At 48.0% G+C, this 22,086-nt stretch overlaps 1 protein-coding gene across 1 annotated transcript in view; it reads left to right on the top strand.

The window, feature by feature from the left end:
• Positions 1-4,925: 4,925 nt before the first annotated feature.
• Positions 4,926-22,086, top strand: part of LOC144488672 (AMP deaminase 1-like) — a gene marked incomplete at its 3' end in the record, with an annotated part of 34,511 nt that continues 17,350 nt past the window's right edge. Inside the window, exons 1-3 of the mRNA XM_078206759.1 lie at positions 4,926-5,112; positions 8,508-8,566; positions 22,004-22,065. Of these exons, the coding sequence (XP_078062885.1) occupies positions 22,012-22,065 (54 nt within the window). The remainder of the gene's footprint in view (positions 5,113-8,507; positions 8,567-22,003; positions 22,066-22,086) is intronic.

Genomic DNA, 22,086 nt, shown 5'->3' with positions numbered 1-22,086 from the left:
CAGGACAGATACAGCACGGGGTTAGATACAGAGTAAAGCTCCCTCTACACTGTCCCCATCAAACACTCCCAGGACAGGTACAGCACGGGGTTAGATACAGAGTAAAGCTCTCTCTACACTGTCCCCCATCAAACACTCGCAGGACAGGTACAGCACGGGGTTAGATACAGAGTAAAGCTCCCTCTACTCTGTCCCCCATCAAACACTCGCAGGACAGGTACAGCACGGGGTTAGATACAGAGTAAAGCTCTCTCTACACTGTCCCCCATCAAACACACCCAGGACAGGTACAGCACGGGGTTAGATACAGAGTAAAGCTCCCTCTACACTGTCCCCATCAAACACACCCAGGACAGGTACAGCACGGGGTTAGATACAGAGTAAAGCTCTCTCTACACTGTCCCCATCAAACACACCCAGGACAGGTACAGCACGGGGTTAGATACAGAGTAAAGCTCCCTCTACACTGTCCCCATCAAACACTCCCAGGACAGGTGCTGGAAGTCTTAAAGCACATCAAGGTAGATAAATCCCTGAGACCTGATGAAGTGTATCCTAGGAAGGAAATTGCAGGTCCCCTAGCCGAGATATTTGAATCATCGATAGTCACGGGTGAGATGCCTGAAGATTGGAGAGTGGCAAATGTTGTGCCTTTGTTTAAAAAGGGCTGCAGTGAAAAGCCTGGGAACTACAGGCCGGTGAGCCTCACATCTGTGGTGGGTAAATTGTTGGAAGGTATTTTGAGAGACAGGATCTACAGGCATTTAGAGACACAAGGACTGATTAGGGACAGTCAGCATGGCTTTGTGAGTGGAAAATCATGTCTCACAAATTTGATTGAGTTTTTGAATGGGTAACCAAGAAGGTAGATGAGGGCAGTGCAGTTGATATTGTCTATATGGACTTTAGCAAGGCCTTTGACAAGGTACCGCACGATAGGTTGTTGCATAAGGTTAAATTTCACGGGATCCAGGGTGAGGTATCTAAATAGATACAAAATTGGCTTCTTGACTGAAGCCAGAGGGTGGTTGTAGAGAGTTGTTTTTCAAACTGGAGTCCTGTGACCAGCGGTGTGCCTCAGGGATCAGTGCTGGGTCCACTGTTATTTGCCATTTATATTAATGATTTGGATGAGAATATAGGAGGCATGGTTAGTAAGTTTGCAGATGACAGTAAGATTGTGGACAGTGAAGAAAGTTATCTCCAATTGCAACGGGATCTTGATCAATTGGGCCAGTGGACTGACAAATGGCAGATGGAGTTTAATTTAGACAAATGCGAGGTGATGCATTTTGGTAGATTGAACCAGGGCAGGACTTACTCAGTTAATGGTAGGGCGTTGGGGAGAATTACAGAGCAAAGAGATCTCGGGGTACATGTTCATAGCTCCTTGAAAATGGAGTCACAGGTGGACAGAGTGGTGAAGAAGGCATTCGGCATGTTTGGTTTCATCGGTCAGAACATTGAATACAGGAGTTGGGACGTCTTGTCGAAGCTGTACAAGACATTGGTAAGGCCACACTTGGAATACTGTGTACAGTTCTGGTCACCCTATTATAGACAGGATATTATTAAACTAGAAAGAGTGCAGAAAAGATTTACCATGATGCTACCAGGACTTGATGGATTGAGTTAGAAGGAGAGGCTGGATAGACTGGGACTTTTTTCTCTGGAGCGTAGGAGGCTGAGGGGTGATCTTATAGAGGTCTATAAAATAATGAGGGGCACAGATCAGCGAGATAGTCAATAACTTTTCCCAAAGGTAGGGGAGTCTAAAACTAGAGGGCATAGGTTAAAGGTGAGAGGGGAGGGATACAAAAGTGTCCAGAGGGGCAATTCTTTTCACACAGAGAGTGGTGAGTGTCTGGAACAAGCTCTAGAGGTAGTAGTAGAGGCGGGTACAATGTTGCCTTTTAAAAAGCATTTAGATAGTTACATGGGTACGATGGGTATAGAGGAATATGGGCCAAATACAGGCAATTGGGATTAGTTAACGGGTTTTAAAAAAAGGGTGGCATGGACAAGATGGGGCGAAGGGCCTGTTTCCATGCTGTAAACCTCTATGACTCTATGACAGTGACAGCACGGGGTTAGATACAGAGTGAAGTTCCCTCTAAACTGTCCCCATCAAACACTCCCAGGACAGGGACAGCACAGGGTTAGATACAGAGTAAAGCTCCCTCTACACTGTCCCCATCAAACACTCCCAGGATAGGTACAGCACGGGGTTAGATACAGAGTAAAGCTCCCTCTACACTGTCTCCATCAAACACTCCCAGGACAGGTACAGCACGGGGTTAGATGCAGAGTAAAGCTCCCTCTACACTGTCCCCATCAAACACTCCCAGGACAGATACAGCACGGGGTTAGATACAGAGCAAAGCTCCCTCTACACTGTCCCCATCAAACACTCCCGGGACAGATACAGCATGGGGTTAGATACAGAGTAAAGCTCCCTCTACACTGTCCCCATTAAACCCTCCCAGGACAGGTGCTGGAAGTCTTAAAGCGCATCAAGGTAGATAAATCCCCGAGACCTGATGAAGTGTATCCCAGGACATTGTGGGAGGCGAGGGAGGAAATTGCGGGTCCCCTAGCAGAGATATTTGAATCATCGATAGTCACAGGTGAGGTGCCTGAAGATTGGAGAGTGGCAAATGTTGTGCCTTTGTTTAAAAAGGGCTGCAGGGAAAGCCTGGGAACTACAGGCCACTGAGCCTCACATCTGTGGTGGGTAAGTTGTTGGAAGATATTTTGAGAGACAGGATCTACAGGCATTTAGAGACGCAAGGACTGATTAGGGACAGTCAGCATGGCTTTGTGAGTGGAAAATCATGTCTCACAAATTTGATTGAGTTTTTTGAAGGGATAACCAAGAAGGTAGATGAGGGCAGTGCAGTTCATGTTCTCTACATGAACTTTCGCAAGGCCTTTGACAAGGTACCACATGGTAGGTTGTTGCATAAGGTTAAATCTCACGGGATCTAGGATGAGGTATCTAAATGGATACAAAATTGGCTTGATGACGGAATAAGAAATTGAACAACACCAGATTAAAGTCCAACAGGTTTATTTGGTAGCAAAAGCCACACAAGCTTTTGGAGCCTTTAAGGCCTTTTTGCTACCAAATAAACCTGTTGGACTTTAACCTGGTGTTGTTCAATTTCTTACTGTGTTTACTCCAGTCCAACGCCGGCATCTCCACATCTTGATGACAGAAGACAGAGTGGTTGTAGAGAGTTGTTTTTCAAACTGGAGACCTGTGACCAGCGGTGTGCCTCAGGGATCAGTGCTGGGCCCACTGTTATCTGTCATTTATATTAATGATTTGGATGAGAATATAGGAGGCATGGTTCGTAAGTTTGCAGATGACAGCAAGATTGGTGGCATGGCGTGGCATAGCCGCACTTTTGGAATAAAAATTTGCTCGCGCCACACCAAATTTTTTATTGATAAGAAATACATTCAAAAACTAAAAAAAACAACTCGTAGCAGTGCTTGATTCATAACCTAGAACACAACTACTTTACAATATGATCGTGGGACATCCAGAAAGTATAAAACAATCACATTGGAAAAATATCTAATCCATGTTTAAATGTTTCTTTGATTGTCCTTGAATCTTCCCGCCACACTTGCCATCCTCTCTCGCCGCACCAGTGTGGTGCGCCGCACCCTTTGGGAACCACTGCTCTACACTGTCCCCCATCAAACACTCCCAGGACAGGGACAGCACGGGGTTAGATACAGAGTAAAGCTCCCTCTACACTGTCCCCCATCAAACACTCCCAGGACAGGTACAGCACGGGGTTAGATACAGAGTAAAGCTCCCTCTACACTGTCCCCCATCAAACACTCCCAGGACAGGGACAGCACGGGGTTAGATACAGAGTAAAGCTCCCTCTACACTGTCCCCATCAAACACTCCCAGGACAGGTACAGCACGGGGTTAGATACAGAGTAAAGCTCCCTCTACACTGTCCCCCATCAAACACTCCCAGGACAGGGACAGCACGGGGTTAGATACAGAGTAAAGCTCCCTCTACACTGTCCCCATCAAACACTCCCAGGACAGGTACAACATGGGGTTAGATACAGAGTAAAGCTCCCTCTACACTGTCCCCCATCAAACACTCCCAGGACAGGGACAGCACGGGGTTAGATACAGAGTAAAGCTCCCTCTACACTGTCCCCATCAAACACTCCCAGGACAGGTACAACACGGGGTTAGATACAGAGTAAAACTCCCTCTACACTGTCCCCCATCAAACACTCCCAGGACAGGGACAACACTGATACAGAGTAAAGCTCCCTCTACACTGTCCCCATCAAACACTCCCAGGACAGGGACAGCACGGGGTTAGATACAGAGTAAAGCTCCCTCTACACTGTCCCCATCAAACACTCCCAGGACAGGGACAGCACTGGGTTAGATACAGAGTAAAGCTCCCTCTACACTGTCCCCATCAAACACTCCCAGGACAGGTACAGCACGGGGTTAGATACAGAGTAAAGCTCCCTCTACACTGTCCTCCATCAAACACTCCCAGGACAGGGACAGCACGGGGTTAGATACAGAGTGAAGCTCCCTCTACACTGTCCCCCATCAAACACTCCCAGGACAGGGACAGCACGGGGTTAGATACAGAGTAAAGCTCCCTCTACACTGTCCCCCATCAAACACTCCCAGGACAGGGACAGCACAGGGTTAGAGTAAAGCTCCCTCTAAATTCTCAGTTTTGTGCTGAATGAGCTATTGAAAGTTCTGCAGAGTCAGAGTGATTGAAGGGATCTGTTTTCTCAGACACTCCTTCTGTTCCCTTTGTGCCAATGTTGTGTTATTAGAAACGTTTTGGAAGTTTAACCCCGCCCCAGGCTCTCTGCTGTGTCTGCTGAAGGAGGTTGTATCGGGGCAGTCAGTTCTGCTCCTGAGAGGACTGTTTGTTTTGGAGGGTTGGGCTTAAGGGTGTTGGCTACAGGAAGTAGCGGCCGAGCCTGGGCTAAGTGGAGAAGAGCCGCAATATCTCCCCATCCCAGGACTGAGACAGCGAATGAAAGCAGCAGCAGGCAGGAGAGTGTCTGCCCCAGCACTAACGGAAGCCAACTCACAGGGTAAGTGCATGGGACGCATCTCCACATCATTGAGAGAGTGACAGAGAGCGAGAGAGAAGCAGTGAGGGTGAGACAGAGTGAGAGGAAATAAAGCAAAGAAAGAAGCAGACTGTGGGACAGAGAGAGAAACCGAGAGGGGAAATGAGAGAGGGAGAGAGAAAGCTGGAAAGTGGGAGTGTAAGAATGACAGCGTGAGAGACAGACAAAGAAAATTAATGAGCAGGAGGTAGAAAGAGTGAGAGACGTAAAGAGAGAGAGAGCAAGAGAAAAAGCAAGAGAGAGTGAGATGGAGTGAGAGTGTGAGAAAGAGAGAGGAAGCGAGAGAAAGAATAGAACTTTATTGTCCTCACAAAAGTGAATTTTTCTTTGACTTCGCCTCCAGGGTAACACATAAAATCACATAGTCATCTGTTAAAAAAGTGAATATTTCACCTACATTCACACCTTTGTACATTTATAACATACATCCAGACAATACAAACACAATACACTGCACTCTGTCATGACAGCACTTAAAGTAATTAAAAAGCGTGTTAAGTTGACATGTTAACTAGTAAGCGTGTAGCCCTGAGGGTAAGAGGGACTGAGCGAGACAGAACAAGAGAGCGCGAGAGTGCAAGTAATTGGGATTGAGAGTGAGGAAGAGTGTGAGAGAGGGAGGGAGAGAGAGAGAGAGAGAGAGAGACAGGAGGGAGGGAGAGGGAGGGAGGGAGAGAGAGAGAGAGGACAGACAGACAGAAGGAGGGAGAGAGAGAGAGACAGACAGAAGGAGGGAGAGAGAGAGAGACAGACAGAAGGAGGGAGAGAGAGAGAGAGACAGACAGAAGGAGGGAGAGAGAGAGAGAGACAGACAGAAGGAGGGAGAGAGAGAGAGACAGACAGAAGGAGGGAGAGAGAGAGAGACAGACAGAAGGAGGGAGAGAGAGAGAGACAGACAGAAGGAGGGAGAGAGAGAGAGACAGACAGAAGGAGGGAGAGAGAGAGAGAGAGACAGAAGGAGGGAGAGAGAGAGACAGAAGGAGGGAGAGAGAGAGACAGAAGGAGGGAGAGAGAGAGACAGAAGGAGGGAGAGAGAGAGACAGAAGGAGGGAGAGAGAGAGACAGAAGGAGGGAGAGAGAGAGACAGAAGGAGGGAGAGAGAGAGACAGAAGGAGGGGGAGAGAGAGAGAGACAGAAGGAGGGGGAGAGAGAGAGAGACAGAAGGAGGGGGAGAGAGACAGAAGGAGGGGGAGAGAGACAGAAGGAGGGGGAGGGGGAGAGAGACAGAAGGAGGGGGAGAGAGAGAGAGACAGAAGGAGGGGGAGAGAGAGAGAGACAGAAGGAGGGGGAGAGAGAGAGAGACAGAAGGAGGGGGAGAGAGAGAGAGACAGAAGGAGGGAGAGAGAGAGAGACAGAAGGAGGGAGAGAGAGAGAGAGACAGAAGGAGGGAGAGAGAGAGAGAGACAGAAGGAGGGGGAGAGAGACAGAAGGAGGGGGAGAGAGACAGAAGGAGGGGGAGAGAGACAGAAGGAGGGGGAGAGAGAGAGAGACAGAAGGAGGGAGAGAGAGAGAGAGAGACAGAAGGAGGGAGAGAGAGAGAGAGAGACAGAAGGAGGGAGGGAGAGAGAGAGAGAGACAGGAGGGAGAGAGAGACAGGAGGGAGAGAGAGACAGAAGGAGGGGGGGGAGAGAGAGAGAGAGAGACAGAAGGAGGGAGGGAGAGAGACAGAAGGAGGGAGAGAGAGAGAGAGAGAGAGACAGAAGGAGGGAGAGAGAGACAGAAGGAGGGAGAGAGAGAGAGAGAGACAGAAGGAGGGAGAGCGAGAAGGAGGAAGAGAGAGAGATAGTGACGAGGGATTCAGAAAGAGAACAGGACAGAATGAGAGCGAGAAAGAGAGGCTGGGAAAGGGAGAGCAAGACCGAGACTGAGATAGGGAGGGGGAGAGAGAGTGAATAAGAGAGACTGAGAGGAAGAGCAAGAACGTGAGTAAGAGGGAGCAAGAGAGAGGGAGATGGCACAAGGCCAGTGGTTAGCACTGCTGCCTCACAGCGCCAGGGACCCGGGTTCAATTCCGGCCTCGGGTGACTGTGCGGAGTCTGCACGTTCTCCCCGTGTCTGCGTGGGTTTTCTCTGGGTGCTCCGGTTTCCTCCCACAGTCCAAAGACTTGATTGGTTAGGTGGATTGGCCATGCTAAATATCTCCTCAGTGTCAGGGGAATTAACAGGATAAATACATGAGGTCACGGGGATAGGGCCTGGGTGGGATTGTTGTCGGTGCAGGCTTGATGGGCCGAATGGCCTCCTTCTGCACTGTATGGTTCTGTGAGACAGAGGGTGTGTGAGAGAGGGAGAGAGAGGGTGGGAGGGAGTTAGGATGACTGACAGTAAGGAAAACATTTTGAGTAAGGCAGGATTTAATTCAAACTGTTTCAAACAATTCTAAATCCCGTTTAAATTTGGATTTCAGGAGTGCGGGAGATGAGGGAGGTAATTGATGCAAGTTATTTGCAGGTTTTAATCTCCATGTTTATTTGCATCCTGGAGAATCGCCCGCGATGACGTTAGTTCCTTCAAATCAAAAAGAACATCTGCATAATGAATGCCGTGTGGCAAATGTGGAGCCTGTTACACAGGAACAGGAGGCCCCATTCAGCCCCTTCTCCAGCCTGTTACACAGGAACAGGAGGCCCCATTCAGCCCCTTCTCCAGCCTGTTACACAGGAACAGGAGGAGGCCATTCAGCCCCTTTTCCAGCCTGTTACACAGGAACAGGAGGAGGCCCCATTCAGCCCCTTCTCCAGTCTGTTACACAGGAATAGGAGGAGGCCCCATTCAGCCCCTTCTCCAGCCTGTTACACAGGAACAGGAGGAGACCATTCAGCCCCTTCTCCAGCCTGTTACACAGGAACAGGAGGCCCCATTCAGCCCCTTCTCCAGCCTGTTACACAGGAACAGGAGGAGGCCATTCAGCCCCTTCTCCAGCCTGTTACACAGGAACAGGAGGCGGCCATTCAGCCCCTTCTCCAGCCTGTTACACAGGAACAGGAGGAGGCCCCATTCAGCCCCTTCTCCAGTCTGTTACACAGGAATAGGAGGAGGCCCCATTCAGCCCCTTCTCCAGCCTGTTACACAGGAACAGGAGGAGACCATTCAGCCCCTTCTCCAGCCTGTTACACAGGAACAGGAGGAGGTCATTCAGCCCATTCTTAAGCCTGAATAGTGATGTCTTGAAGAATGTACATATTACAGAGAAAGAGGTGCTGGAAGTCTTAAAGCACATCAAGGTAGATAAATCCCTGGGACCTGAGAAATTGTATCCCCGGACATTGTGGGAGGTAGGGATGAAATTGTGATTCCCCTAACAGAGATATTTGAATCATTGATTGGAGGGTGGCAAATGTTGTGTCTTTGTTTAGGAAGGACTGCAGGGAAAAGCCTGGGAACTACAGGCCGGTGAGCCTAACGTCTGTGGTGGGTAAGTTGTTAGAAGAAATTCTGAGAGACAGGATCTACAAGCATTTAGAGACGCAAGGACTGATTAGGGACAGTCAGCACGGCTTTGTGAGTGGAAAATCATGTCTCAAATTTGATTGAGTTTTTTGAAGGGGTCACCAAGAAGGTAGATGAAGGCAGTGCAGTTGATATTGTCTGAATAGACTTTAGCAAAGCCTTTGACAAGGTACTGCATGGTAGGTTGTTGCATAAGGTTAAATCTCACGGGATCCAGGGTGAGGAAGCCAAATGGATACAAAATTGGCTTGATGACAGAAGCCAGAGGGTGGTTGTAGAGAGTTGTTTTTCAAACTGGAGGCCTGTGACCAGCAGTGTGCCTCAGGAATCAGTGCTGAGACCACTGTTATTTGTCATTTATATTAATGATTTGGGTGAGAATATAGGAGGCATGGTTAGTAAGTTTGCAGATGACGCCAAGACAGTGAAGAGAGTTATCTCCAATTGCAACAGGATCTTGATCAATTGGGCCAGTGGGCTGACGAATGGCAGATGGGAGTTTAATTTAGATAAATGCGAGGTGATGCATTTTGGTGGATTGAAGCAGGGCAGGACTTACTCAGTTAATGGTAGGGTGTTGGGGAGAGTTGTAGACCAAAGAGATCTAGAGGTACATATTCATATCACCTTGAAAGTGAAGTCACAGGTGGACAGAGTGGTGAAGAAGGCATTCGGCATGCTTTGTTTCATTGGTCAGAATATTGAATACAGGAGTTGCAATGTCTTGTTGAAGTTGTACAAGACATTGGTAAGGCCACACTTGGAATACTGTATACAATTCTGGTCATCCTATTATAGAAAGGATATTATTAAACTAGAAAGAGGGCAGAAAAGATTCACTAGGATGTTACCGGGACTTGATGGTTTGAGTTATAAGGAGAGGCTGGATAGACTGGGACTTTTTTCCCTGGAATATAGGAGACTTAGGGGTGATCTTAAAGAGGCCTATTAAATAATGAAGGGCATAGTTAGATAGTCAACATCTTTTCCCAAAGGTAGGGGAGTCTAAATCTAGAGGGCATAGGTTTAAGGTGAGAGGGGAGAGATATAAAAAGGTCCAGAGGGGCAATTTTTTCACAGAGGGTGGTGAGTGTCTGGAACAAGCTGCCAGAGGTAGTCGTAGAGGCAGGTACAATTTTGTCTTTTAAAAATGTATTGAATGTATTCAAGAGGTGGCTGGATATAGCACTTGGGGCGAATGGGGATCAAATGTTATGTGGAAAAAGCAGGATTAGGCTATTGAGTTGGATGAACAGCCATGATCGTAATGAAATGCGGAGCAGGCTTGAAGGGCCAAATGGCCTCCTCCTGCTCCGATCTTCTATGTTTCTATGTAAAAAGCATTTGGATAGTTACATGGGTAAGATGGGTATAGAGGGATATGGGCCAAATGCAGGCAATTGGGACTAGCTTAGTGGTAAAAACTGGGCGGCATGGACAAGTTGGGGCGAACGGCCTGTTTCCATGCCTCTATGACTCTAACAGGAGGAGGCCATTCAGCCCCTTCTCCAGCCTGTTACACAGGAACAGGAGGAGGCCATTCATCCCCCTTCTCCAGCCTGTTACACAGGAACAGGAGGAGGCCATTCAGCCCCTTCTCCAGCCTGTTACACAGGAACAGGAGGAGGCCATTCAGCCCCTTCTCCAGCCTGTTACACAGGAACAGGAGGAGGCCATTCAGCCCCTTCTCCAGCCTGTTACACAGGAACAGGAGGAGGCCATTCATCCCCCTTCTCCAGCCTGTTACACAGGAACAGGAGAAGGCCATTCAGCCCCTTCTCCAGCCTGTTACACAGGAACAGGAGAAGGCCATTCAGCTCCTTCTCCAGCCTGTTACACAGGAACAGGAGAAGGCCCCATTCAGCCCATTCTCCAGCCTGTTACACAGGAACAGGAGGAGGCCATTTAGCCCCTTCTCCAGCCTGTTACACAGGAAGAGGAGAAGGCCATTTAGCCCCTTTTCCAGCCTGTTACACAGGAAGAGGTCAATCAGACAGGTTAGTCCAGGAATGGGGATCTGTTGGATTCTGGGGCTGGATAAGGGGTTGATCCCCTGGTCAGAAATGAAAACCAGGCCTTCAGCTTTTACCTCCTCTGCATTTCACGATTAGTCGCCTCTGTGCGAACTTCAGATGTAGAAATGGAACCAGAGATCAAGTCACTAACCTTGTTTCAATGAAACAAAATAAGTGACAGCCATTCATTGGTTCATTCCTCAGGGAAATGCTTTGACTCTGGGTCAAGCTACTTGGCTTGAGTTTTACACCATGCTTGGCAGTTAACTGTCAGTCACCATCAACTGCTGCGTTAACCACAGAAACGTCTCTACCAATCGGAGTCTACCTGATGACCAATCAGCACTCTCTCCTCATGGAGTATGAACTTGTTTCTTTCCCTTACCCTGGTATTTGTGTGAACTGTCCTGATGAGTGCAAGCCAGAAAGATTTGACAAAACTCTTTTTCACCACAGATCTTGGGATTATAAAGTCCAAAGCTCGAGGACATCAGTAGCCCATACGTTTGAGTTTGACTGAATTTGAGAAGGAATTTGATTTAGGCTTCACGTGGGAAATTCTGATTAACAATGCTAGGCCTGACATACCCACCACATTTAATCAACTTACTACCCAAAACTTCTTTCACCTGATGTGGATGTCGCTGGCTAGACCAGCATTTATTACCCATTCCTGATTGCCTCTTGAGAAGGTGGTGGTGAGCTGCCTTCTTGAACCGCTGCAGTCTCTGAGGTGTAGGTACACGCGCACAGTGCTGTGAGGGAGGGAGTTCCTGGATTTTGACCCAGTGACAGTGAAGGAACAATGATATATTTCCAAGTCAGGATGGAGAATGACTCGGAGGGGAACCTCCAGGTGGTGGTCCCAGGTATCTGCTGCTCTTGTCCTTCTAGGTGGTAGCGGTCTTGGGTTGGAAGGTGCTGCTTAAGGAACCTTGGTGAGTTCCTGCAGTGCATCTTGTAGATGGTACACACTGCTGCTACTGAGCGTCGGTGATGGAGGGAGTGAATGTTTTTAGATCTGGTGCCAATCAAACGGGTTTGCTTTGATTGCGTTGAGCTTCTTGAGTGTTGTTTGAGCTTCACCCATCCAGACACTATCATAGCTGAATCCCCCACTATTAATATCCTGGGGGTTACCATTGACCAGAAACTGAACTGGACCCAGCCATATAAATACTATAGCTACCAGAGCAGATCAGAGGCTGGGAATCCTACGGTGAGTAACTCACCTCCTGTCTTCCCAAAGCCTATCCACCATCTACACGGCACAATTCAGGAGTGAATTCAGGATGGAATACTCCCCACTTGCCTGGATGGGTGCAGCTCCAACAACTCAAGAAAATCAACACCATCTCCCACAGATGTTCTGGTTAGGTGCATTGGCCGTGCTAAATGCTCCCTCAGTGTAACCCGAACAGGCACCGGAGTGTGGAGACTAGGGGATTTTCACAGTAACTCCATTGCAGTGTTAATGTAAACCTACTTGTGACACTAAGAAGTTATAAAAAAACAGCACTGTGGGTGTACCTGCACCTCAGGGACTGCAGGGGTTCAAGAAGGCAGCTCACCACCACCTCCTCAAGGGAGGGATAATAAATGCTCGCCAGCGACAACCACACCCTGTAAATGATTCAAAATACATACCCTTCAATGTCCTATCAGAAATGGTTATGAGAGAAATGCCTGATGGGTGTAAAGCTAGGAAACAGGTTTTGAATCCCTGATGCGTTAATGAAATTATTCTGCTTACTAAAGGTAGTGGAGGAGCTGTGGGAGCTGATCGGCAGTCCTGGTAGTGGAGGAGCTGTGGGAGCTGATCGGCAGTCCTGGGAGTGGAGGAGCTGTGGGAGCTGATCGGCAGTCCTGGGAGTGGAGGAGCTGTGGGAGCTGATCGGCAGTCCTGGTAGTGGAGGAGCTGTGGGAGCTGATCGGCAGTCCTGGTCAGTTTAACCAGAAGTACAGTCTCCTGATCGGATTCAACAAGACAAAGGAGGATTGGAATCCGGCGGGGGGAAGGATAGGCAAGATTCCGAATAATGGGAGTTCAACTGGAATGGGCTGACACCTCCCAATTCCTCGGCTCACTTGTAGAGTCAGACAGTGCAGAAAGGCTCTTCGACCCACCCAGTCTGCACGGACACTATCCACCGCTAAAGGCGCGTTAATCCCATTTTCCATTCTCTGTGGGAGGTGCAGGAGTCGGATCAAAACAATCTGGGCTGGGCTTGTAGCGAAGGTGGTGGCATTCTGAGATCACTTCACAAAATGTGGCAGCATCTCGCTGGCAGTGAAAATTCACCTTCCATTCTTTTATTTTATTCATTCGTGGTGGGATGTGGGTTTGGAGATGCCGGCGTTGGACTGGGGTAAACACAGTAAGAAGTCTCACAACACCAGGTTAAAGTCCAACAGGTTTATTTGGTAGCACAAGCCACAAGCTTTCAGAGCGCTGCTCCTTCATCAGGTGAGTGGGAGTTCAGTTCACAAACAGGGCATATAAAGACACAAACTCAATTTACAAAATAATGGTTGGAATGCGAGTCTTTACAGGTAATCAAGTCTTAAAGGTACAGACAATGTGAGTGGAGAGAGGGTTAAACACAGGTTAAAGAGATGTGTATTGTCTCCAGCAAGGACAGTTCGTGAGATTTTGCAAGCCCAGGCAAGTTGTGGGGGTTACAGATAGTATGACCTTTAATTGATTACCTGTAAAGACTCTCATTCCAACCATTATTTTGTAAATTGAGTTTGTGTCTTTATATGCCCTGTTTGTGAACAGAACTCCCACTCATGGAATAGCGAAGGGGAAATGTGAATATTCGTCAATGACGTTGAGGAAGTATATGTTGCGGTCAGAAAACACTTTAGGAACATTTAAGCGGTTATTGGATGGGCACATGGAGCACACCAGGATGATAGGGAGTGGGATAGCTTGATCTTGGTTTCAGATAAAGCTTGGCACAACATCGTGGGCCGAAGGGCCTGTTCTGTGCTGTACTGTTCTATGTTCTATCTAGAAGAGGGGAGGGGGCCTTTGAAGTCTACGCTTAGGCGTTCGAAAGGGTGGGTGGCCTTTATGGGGTGTGCTCTGTCTGGCCGATAGAAGTGCGGCTTGCACTCTGCGCAGACCTGGCAGTGTCTGGTTATAGACCTGACTTCCTCAATGGAGTAGGGCAGGTTACGGGCTTTAATGAAGTGAAAAAACCTGGTGACCCCCGAGTGGCAGAGGTCGTTGTGGAGAGTCTGCAATTGGTCTATTTGTGCACTGGCACATATTCCCCGGGACAGGGCGTCTGGGGGCTCATTGAGCTTCCCGGGCCGGTATAAGATGTCGTAATTGTAGGTGGAAAGCTCGATTCTCCACCTCAATATTTTATCATTTTTGATCTTGCCCCGCTGTTGTTAAACATGAATGCAACTGACCATTGGTCCGTGAGTAGGGTGAATCGTTTACCAGCTAAGTAGTGGCGCCAGTGCCGTACAGCTTCCACTATGGCTTGGGCCTCCTTCTCGACAGAGGGGTGTCGAATTTCAGGGCCTTGGAGGGTTCGTGAGAAGAAGGCCACGGGTCTGCCCACCTGGTTAAGGGTGGCGGCTAGGGCGAAGTCAGACGCATCGCTCTCCACCTGGAACGGGATGGATTCGTCTACAGCGTGCATCGTGGCCTTCGCGATGTCTGCTTTGATGCGGTCGAAGGCCAGGCGGGCCTCTGCCGTCAGGGGAAAAGAGGTGGATTTGATGAGCGGACGGGCTTTATCCGCATAATTAGGGACCCACTGGGCGTAATACGAGAAAAAGCCCACGCATCTCCTCAGTGCCTTGAGGCTGGTGGGGACGGGAAGTTCCAGGAGGGGGCGCATGCAGTCGGGATCGGGACCGATGACCCCGTTTTCCACAACACAACCAAGGATGGCAAGGCGGCGTGTGTGGAATACGCACTTCTCCTTATTATAGGTCAGATTTAGGAGTGTGGCGGTGTGGAGGAATTAGTGGAGGTTGGCGTCATGGTCCTGCTGATCATGGCCGCAGATGGTGACGTTATCCAAGTACAGGAAGGTGGCCCGCAGCCCGTTCTGGTCTACCAATCGGTCCATCTCACACTGGAAAACCGAGACCCTGTTGGTGACGCCGAAGGGGACCCTAAGGAAGTGATAGAGGCGACCACCCACCTCAAAGGCAGTATACTGGTGGTCCTCCGGGCGGATAGGGAGCTGGTGGTATGCAGATTTTAAGTCGATGGTGGAGAACACCCGATATTGCGCAATCTGATTAACCATGTCAGATATGCGGGGAAGGGGGTACGCGTCCAGCTGCGTTTAGTGGTTAATGGTCTGACTGTAGTCAATGACCATGCGACGTTTCTCCCCAGTCTTAACAACTACTACTTGGGCTCTCCAGGGGCTGGTACTGGCCTCAATGATCCCCTCCCCTAGGAGCCGTTGTACTTTGGACCTGATAAAAGCCCTGTCTCCAGCACTGTACCGTCTGCTCTTGGTGGTGATGGGCTTGCAGTCGGGGGTGAGATTTTCAAACAGTGAGGGAGGGGCGACTTTAAGGGTCGAGAGGCTGCAGGTGGTGCGCGGTGGGCAATCTAAGAACTGGTGATTGCAAACAGAGAGTGGGGGAAAAGGCCCATTATACTCCATGGTGACGCTCTTAAGGTGACACAGGAAATCTAGCCCCAGGAGTACGGTAGCGCAGAGTTGTGGCAGCACGAGGAGCCTGAAGCTTTTGTACACTGTGCCCCGTACAGTCAGGGTCACCACGCAGTACCCGAGGACATCCACCGAGTGGGACTTTGAAGCCATGGAGATCGTTTGCTTCACTGGCAGTACTGAAAGGGCGTAGCGACTCACTGTGTTAGGGTGAATAAAGCTCTCGTACTCCCACAGTCAAATAAACAGTTTGTAGTGCGACCGTTTACCTCGATGTCCATCATGGACCTGGCGAGTTGGTGAGGCCTGGATTGGTCCAGCGTAACCGAAGCCACCGTTGGATTTTGCGACGCGGCTGACGGCCTCCAAGATGGCGGCCCGCATGTGGCTGAAGGCGTCCAAGATGGCGGCCCGCACAGCTCACAAGCGGCTACCAGCACCCAAGATGGTGGCCCCCGCGGGTCGCACGCGACGCTACTGGGCTTGGAGGTCGATTTTTGCCCTGCATACCTTCGCGTAATGGCCCTTCATTCCACACCCGGAGCAGATCGCATCCTTTGCCGGGCAGCGTTGTCGGGGGTGCTTCCCCAGGCCGCAGAAGTAGCACTTTGGGCCTCCAGAGACTGCTGCAGCGGTCGGGTCATTGGTGGGACGTGGCGTAGGCCTGCGGCCCTCCCGAGTACAGAGGTGGCGGCGACTGCAGCGTCCACGATGCGCCCCCGTGGTCGGGGGTGTAGGCCTCGAGATTACGGAAAGCCACCTCTAATGAGTCGGCAAGCGCCACAGTCTTTTGTAGATCCAGCCTACCCTATTCCAGCAGTCGCTGTCGGATATAGTTTGACCTGATACCCGTGACAGAGGCATCTCTGATTAACTCCTGTGTTTTGGGCGCCTGTTACAGCCTTGCAGTTGCAGGCCCTGCCAAGTGCTCGCAACGCACGCAGGAATTGGTCACCCGATTCTCCTGGCTGTTGTCTGCGAGTAGCCAGAAGATGTCTGGCGTAGATTACATTAGTCTGTTTGTTGTACTGGCCTTTTAAAAGTTCGATCGCATCCTCGTAAGTTTCAGCGTCTCTAATCATTGAGAATACTTGATCGCTTACCCGGGCGTGGAGCACGTGGAGCTTGTCGGTTTCGGTCCGGACGATGGAGGCGGAGGCGGTGAGGCAAGTTTCGAAACATCGCAGCCAGTGATCGAAGCTGTTAGAGGCTCCTGCAGCTTGAGAATCCAATTCTAATCTATCGGGTTTTAGTATCTGCTCCATCCCAAAACCTTTTGCGAATAAAATTGATGCACTATCAATCAAGCAAAGACTAGTTTGTATGCAAGAACAAATAGGCTTTTATTCACAAACGACTTGGAGCAGACCCATGCTGATGAACTGGTCCGGCGAGTGAGGCAGGGGGGTTACATAGAACAGTACAGCACAGAACAGGCCCTTCGGCCCATGATGTTGTGCCGAGCTTTATTGGGTTGGGAGCAGTCACCTTTATACATGGACCAGGGGGGGCGAGGAGTCTCAGGCAGGGCTGACAGGGGCACGCGCAGGCATGTCTCACACACACACACACAGGCAATAAGCTTAACAGTGGTTTCCCACAGAGTGTGTATGAAGCCTGGTCAGATTTTGATAGTTTTCAGAAATCAGAGGATATTTCTATTGAGCAATATTTGATGCAATTTAATAAAATATATATAAGGCTGCAAAAACACTGCCTGGAAATTCCAGAGTCCGTGTTGGCATTTAAGTTACTGGGCTGTGCTAACGTTACAAATCTGGATCGGCTCCTGGTTTTAACAGGAGTTAAATTTGGAGACAAAGATACCTTGTATGATCAAAAGTCAGAGGCTTTAAAAACATTTTTAGGAAAACATTTTATCCCCATGGCTTTTATGACACAAATGGGTCAGTCAGTGATAAAACAGGAAGATGCACTGTTAACCAGACGGTTAGATTGTACAGGCACAAGCAGACTACGAGTGTATGGGAGAAGATTGGGACCCAGAAATTACGATGACAGAAACCCCTTTAATGTCTACAACAGGAGGAAGGATATGGAGAGTTGTAACAGAAAAATGAACCACAGAAATGCCCAGGGTATGATTTTTCAGTATTTTTGGTGTGACTCAATTTCATTATGCTTTCAACTGTCTGAAACGATCTAATAGTGTGTGGTTTCAAACATGACATGGCAGAATGGAAGAGGAAAGAGATAGTGACCAGAAAGAAGGCATTGTCTTAATTTTTATTCCTGTAATGAGAGTTTTGGTTGCAGAGTCCCTTAATTGTGCTGTATTAGACAATGGCTGCACATCTACCATGTGTGGAGTTGACTGGTTAAAATGTTACACGGACTCTTTAAATGCTGAAAACTAGAACAAAGTTAAAGAATTTAACCAAGTTTCAGGTTTGGGGCTGATAATACCCTGAAGTCACTGAAAAGAGTGGTGATCCCTTGCAATATTGCTGGTGTGAATCATTTCATTAGCACGGATGTGTGTTTGCCTCTGAGCAGACCGTTGATGAAGGGAGCACACACGAAGCTGGATGCGGAAAATGATAAGGCAATAGTTTTTGAAAAAACGGTGGACTTACAACTTACACAGTCGGGACACTATTGTATTCCGTTAATGACAATTTTTTGAGTAAAGAGGTTAAAGTGTTATTAGCATCTGGAAATGGGACTTTAGCAGATTAAAAAGCCCATTGTGTTGAAGCTGCATTGGGAATTTGTGCATTTGTCTGCTCGGAGGTTGCAGATTTTATTAAAGGATGCAGGTGTAAGAGATGAGGACTATACTGAGCTGGTCAAACAGCTGAGTGATCAGTGTGAGGTTTGTAGGAAGTACAGAAAAACACCATGACCAATAGTAACTCTACCCTTGGCCAGAGATTTTAATGACATTGTGGCCATGGGCCTTAAGGCTGAATGCAGCAAACAATATATTCATTTTGCACTTTGTAGATTTAGCGACCAGATTTAGTCAACCAACAGTTGTCTGTAGTAAAGAAAAGAGTACTCCTGGATCAGATCATGGAAAATGGATAGGGATAGGAATGGGGCCACCGGCCACAATGGGGAGGAATTTGCTAACGATGAGTTTAGGGATAAGTGTGAAAACATGAATACGGCTGTGGAAAGCCCATTTAGTAATGGGGTGTGTGAGAGGAACCACGTGATAATAGATGACATGCTCTTGAAAATTTTGATAGACCAAATTGCAAGTTAAATTCAGCCTTCGCATAGGCAGTACATGCAAAGAATTAATTGCAGATGGTTGGGGGCTAGAGTCCGTATCAATTAGTATTTGGTAGAAATCCTAAAATTCCATCCATTTTGAATGATCAGCCTCCGGCTTGGGAAGGGACTACAATTAGCTCTGCCTTTGCTGAGCATTTAAATGCATTGCATTTAGGTAGAAGAGCATTCTTGGAAGCAGAAGACTCGGAAGTTAAATAAATGGCGTGTGATGTGATAACTGGTTCCAACATGCCTCGCCACCCACAACCCGCCCGCAATCCTCCACCTCCCGCCCTTCCCTGCCGCCTCACCCCTCCCGCCCCTCGCCAGTTTCTGCATTAACCTCTCATGTTTTTAACGATAAGGTTAATTAAGAAGCGATGTGAATTTTCACAAAATGAAAACGTCAAGTTACAATTTGCCGATGGTGGAATTCACAGAAGTGTTACGGTTCAGAAGGTGGCCATTCGGCCCATCACGTCTACACTGGCTCTCCAAACGAGCATTATGACCTCCCCTTTCCCCCAACCCCTGCACATTGTTACCTTGTTGAATGTACCCTAACAGTCTGGTTACCATGTTGCAAAACAATTGTTTTGCCATCTATGCCTATAATCTTCCCTGGACCTTTCCATTCATTAAAATTATTTCTCTTATAGTGTACTACATCTTGTTGCTGGAAAATGATGTTTGATGGCCGCACATTATGCTTTAAAGCTCGGTGTATATGGGTTAAATAGTGCATGTAGAGTTTGGTATTTTTCGGTAAGATGGTTTTGTTAAAGTTAGGCTGTTGCCAGTTGAAAGCAGATCCTGCAATGTTTTACTGGCACTATTGAAGAAAGCTTCGTGGTATCTTTATGATGCATGTTGATGGTTTTTGTGGTAGTGATGTTGGAGCTATTGTGATTTCTGGGCTGAGGAGGGGATTCAAGGCTGGAAGTCTGGCTTCAGGGGCTTGTAAATATATTGGGCTGGAAATTGGACAGACTGAGTCAGGTATCACTTTACATTAGCAATCCTATTTGGAGAGTATCAGCTCGATCGCAATTAGTCGCAGTAGGGCTTCACAAAAGGTTGCGGTGGTTTCGAAGACGGTTTGTAAGGCCTTGTATTCCCAGGCCTTTGTGGCTAACAGAGCCAAGAAGATCTTTGAAATAACCTTCCCTGCTGTGGTTTCTAAGACCCAGGAACTCCAAAGTTTGGGCAATTGAATTGGCTAGGACAGACCAGAATGGACGCTAGTTTTGATGTCCTAGAGTTGAGTACAAAAATGAGCGTCTTTCATTGTAGGATCGATGAGAGCAAACAAAACGTTGGCCAAACTAAAAATGCAGAAGTGTTTTGAGGTTCCCGTTTTTGGGTGATCTTAGGCACCTGACACTCATAGTTTATAGTAACGCATCCAATGCCAATTTGTGTGATGGTTTTAAAGCGTGGGAGATTTGATAATATTTCCGTAGGGTAAAATGTTGCCCCCTTGTGTGGGAAACAAAGAATAAGGAGAGTGGTGAAAAGCACATTGGCCACTGAGACACTAAGCCTTGTAGAGGCAGTGGACATGGCCTTTTACATATCCCACATATCAACAGAAATTTTGGGGTTAGGGCATTGGGGTAAAATACCCATTGAATGTCACATTGACAATAAATTCCTGTGGGAAAATGTGCACTCCGCAAAAAAGTGTAAATGAGAAGATTGAGGATCGACGTAGCCAGCTTAAAGCTGGACAAAGGAGAAATATCAAAAATTAAATGGGTCGATAGTAGCCATCAGTTATCCGATTGTCTTGCTAAGAGAGGGGCTAGTTAGAAACCTTTTAGAAACAACTTTTTAGAAACCTCTTTCTGTGAATATGTTTTTTTTCAGAAATAAAAGAAAAGAGGAAGGGGAAATAGTTGTGTGTTTTCTGTGGAAACAATATTCATTTTTTTTCTCCAAGGAAGGGGAGACTGTTAGGAATGGGTTAACAGGCCTTCCAATTAAGTCCTAATTTGATGCCAATTGTTCAATAGAAGTCACTGACGTATAAAGGGGTTACGCGTGGCATTGGGTTGCTGATGGAGAATTGTATGTGAAGTTGGATCAAAGAAATAAAGGTAGTTTATGAAGAAGTGAACTTGTATCTCCTTTACTGAACTGCAACCGAGAGGCTGAAACAGTAGCTAGGGTGTAGAGAAAGATCAGCTTAATATAAGGTGGGTCCGTTCAAAAGTCTGATGGGAGCAAGGAAGAAGCTGTTCTTTCTACGTGATCTCAACTTTTGTATCTTTTTCCTGACTGAATGTGAAGAGACTGTCCGGGGTGCGTGGGGTCCTTGATTATGCTGGTTGCTTTCCTAAGGCAGCATGTAGTGTAGACAGAGTCAATGGATGTGAGGCTGGTTAGCGTGATGGATTGGGCTACATTCATAACACTGTAGTTTCTTGTGGCCTTTGTCAGAGCAGGAGCCATACCAAGCTGTGATACAACCAGAAAGGATGCTTTCTATGGTGCCTCTGTAAAAATTGGTGAAAGATGTACAGCCCCTCTCTATCTCTATAACCTCCTCCAGCCCCTACAATCCTCTGCACATGGCTCAGGTCTTTTGTACGTCCCAAAACTTTGCACATCTGCAATTTTAACCTTTCCACCACAGCTTGCCAAGTCTTCAGCTGTCTGGACCCTACACCTCCTGAATTACCTCCCTCACCCCCTGCCTGTTCTCTAAGATGCTACTTAAAGCCTGGCAGCTTTGACCAAGTTTTGGTCATGTGACTTGCTATCCCTTGAAGGAGGCCACAGTCTAAGCCTTTGATCTGAGGTGCCTTGGGCAGTCTCTACCATGTGAAAGACACCAGTGCAAGTGGTTCTGGATAGCAATATAGATAGAAGCAAGGTGAAAGTATCAGATTTCAGAGGAGGAGCAGGGGCAGAGCTCTGGCTTCAGAACTTCCACCCACCTGACGAAGGGATAGCCTGTTCCAATCGCTAGTGGTTTTTGCTACCAAATAAACCTGTTGGACTTTAACCTGGTGTTGTTAGACTTCTTACTGTGTTTACCCCAGTCCAACGCCTGCATCTCCACATCATGACTTCTGACAAGAGAAGCAGCCCTATGAGCCACAAAATTTGGGACTCTGGTTTCTATAGCAACGGCTTCCTGTCTGTCGGAACTGTGACTTTCACAGGATGAGTCTGGCCCAGACAGCTCTAAGCTGAAAAAAAACCAGAAGTACAATCAGATCATTGTCTGCACACTGGCAACGGGGCATCAATACTCCAGGCACCATCCACTAGGCCCCAAACCCACTGCATCAGTGCTGAGGGAGGGCCGCACTATCAGCGGGTCAGTGCTGAGGGAGGGCTGCAGACTGGAATCTAATCGAGGGGTTTAGGTGGCTTGTTTATAGAACAACAGATACCTGGGAGTGAGGGATGGACTGGAACGTTTGAGGTTGGAAAATGTTCCAGTCATGCTAATTTACCCAATTTATTTTCCTTTAGTGGCCGTGATGTCAGAACTGGATTATCACCACATCGTTGTAACTGATGACACAGCAGCAGGGGTAAGAATGTTCATCTATAAC

The sequence above is a fragment of the Mustelus asterias genome, unplaced genomic scaffold (assembly GCF_964213995.1).
Source record: "Mustelus asterias unplaced genomic scaffold, sMusAst1.hap1.1 HAP1_SCAFFOLD_1759, whole genome shotgun sequence".
In the NCBI taxonomy this organism is placed as follows: Eukaryota; Metazoa; Chordata; class Chondrichthyes; order Carcharhiniformes; family Triakidae; genus Mustelus; species Mustelus asterias.
Note: the sequence above shows the minus strand (reverse complement) of the source record. Positions and strands in the feature narration are given on the sequence as shown.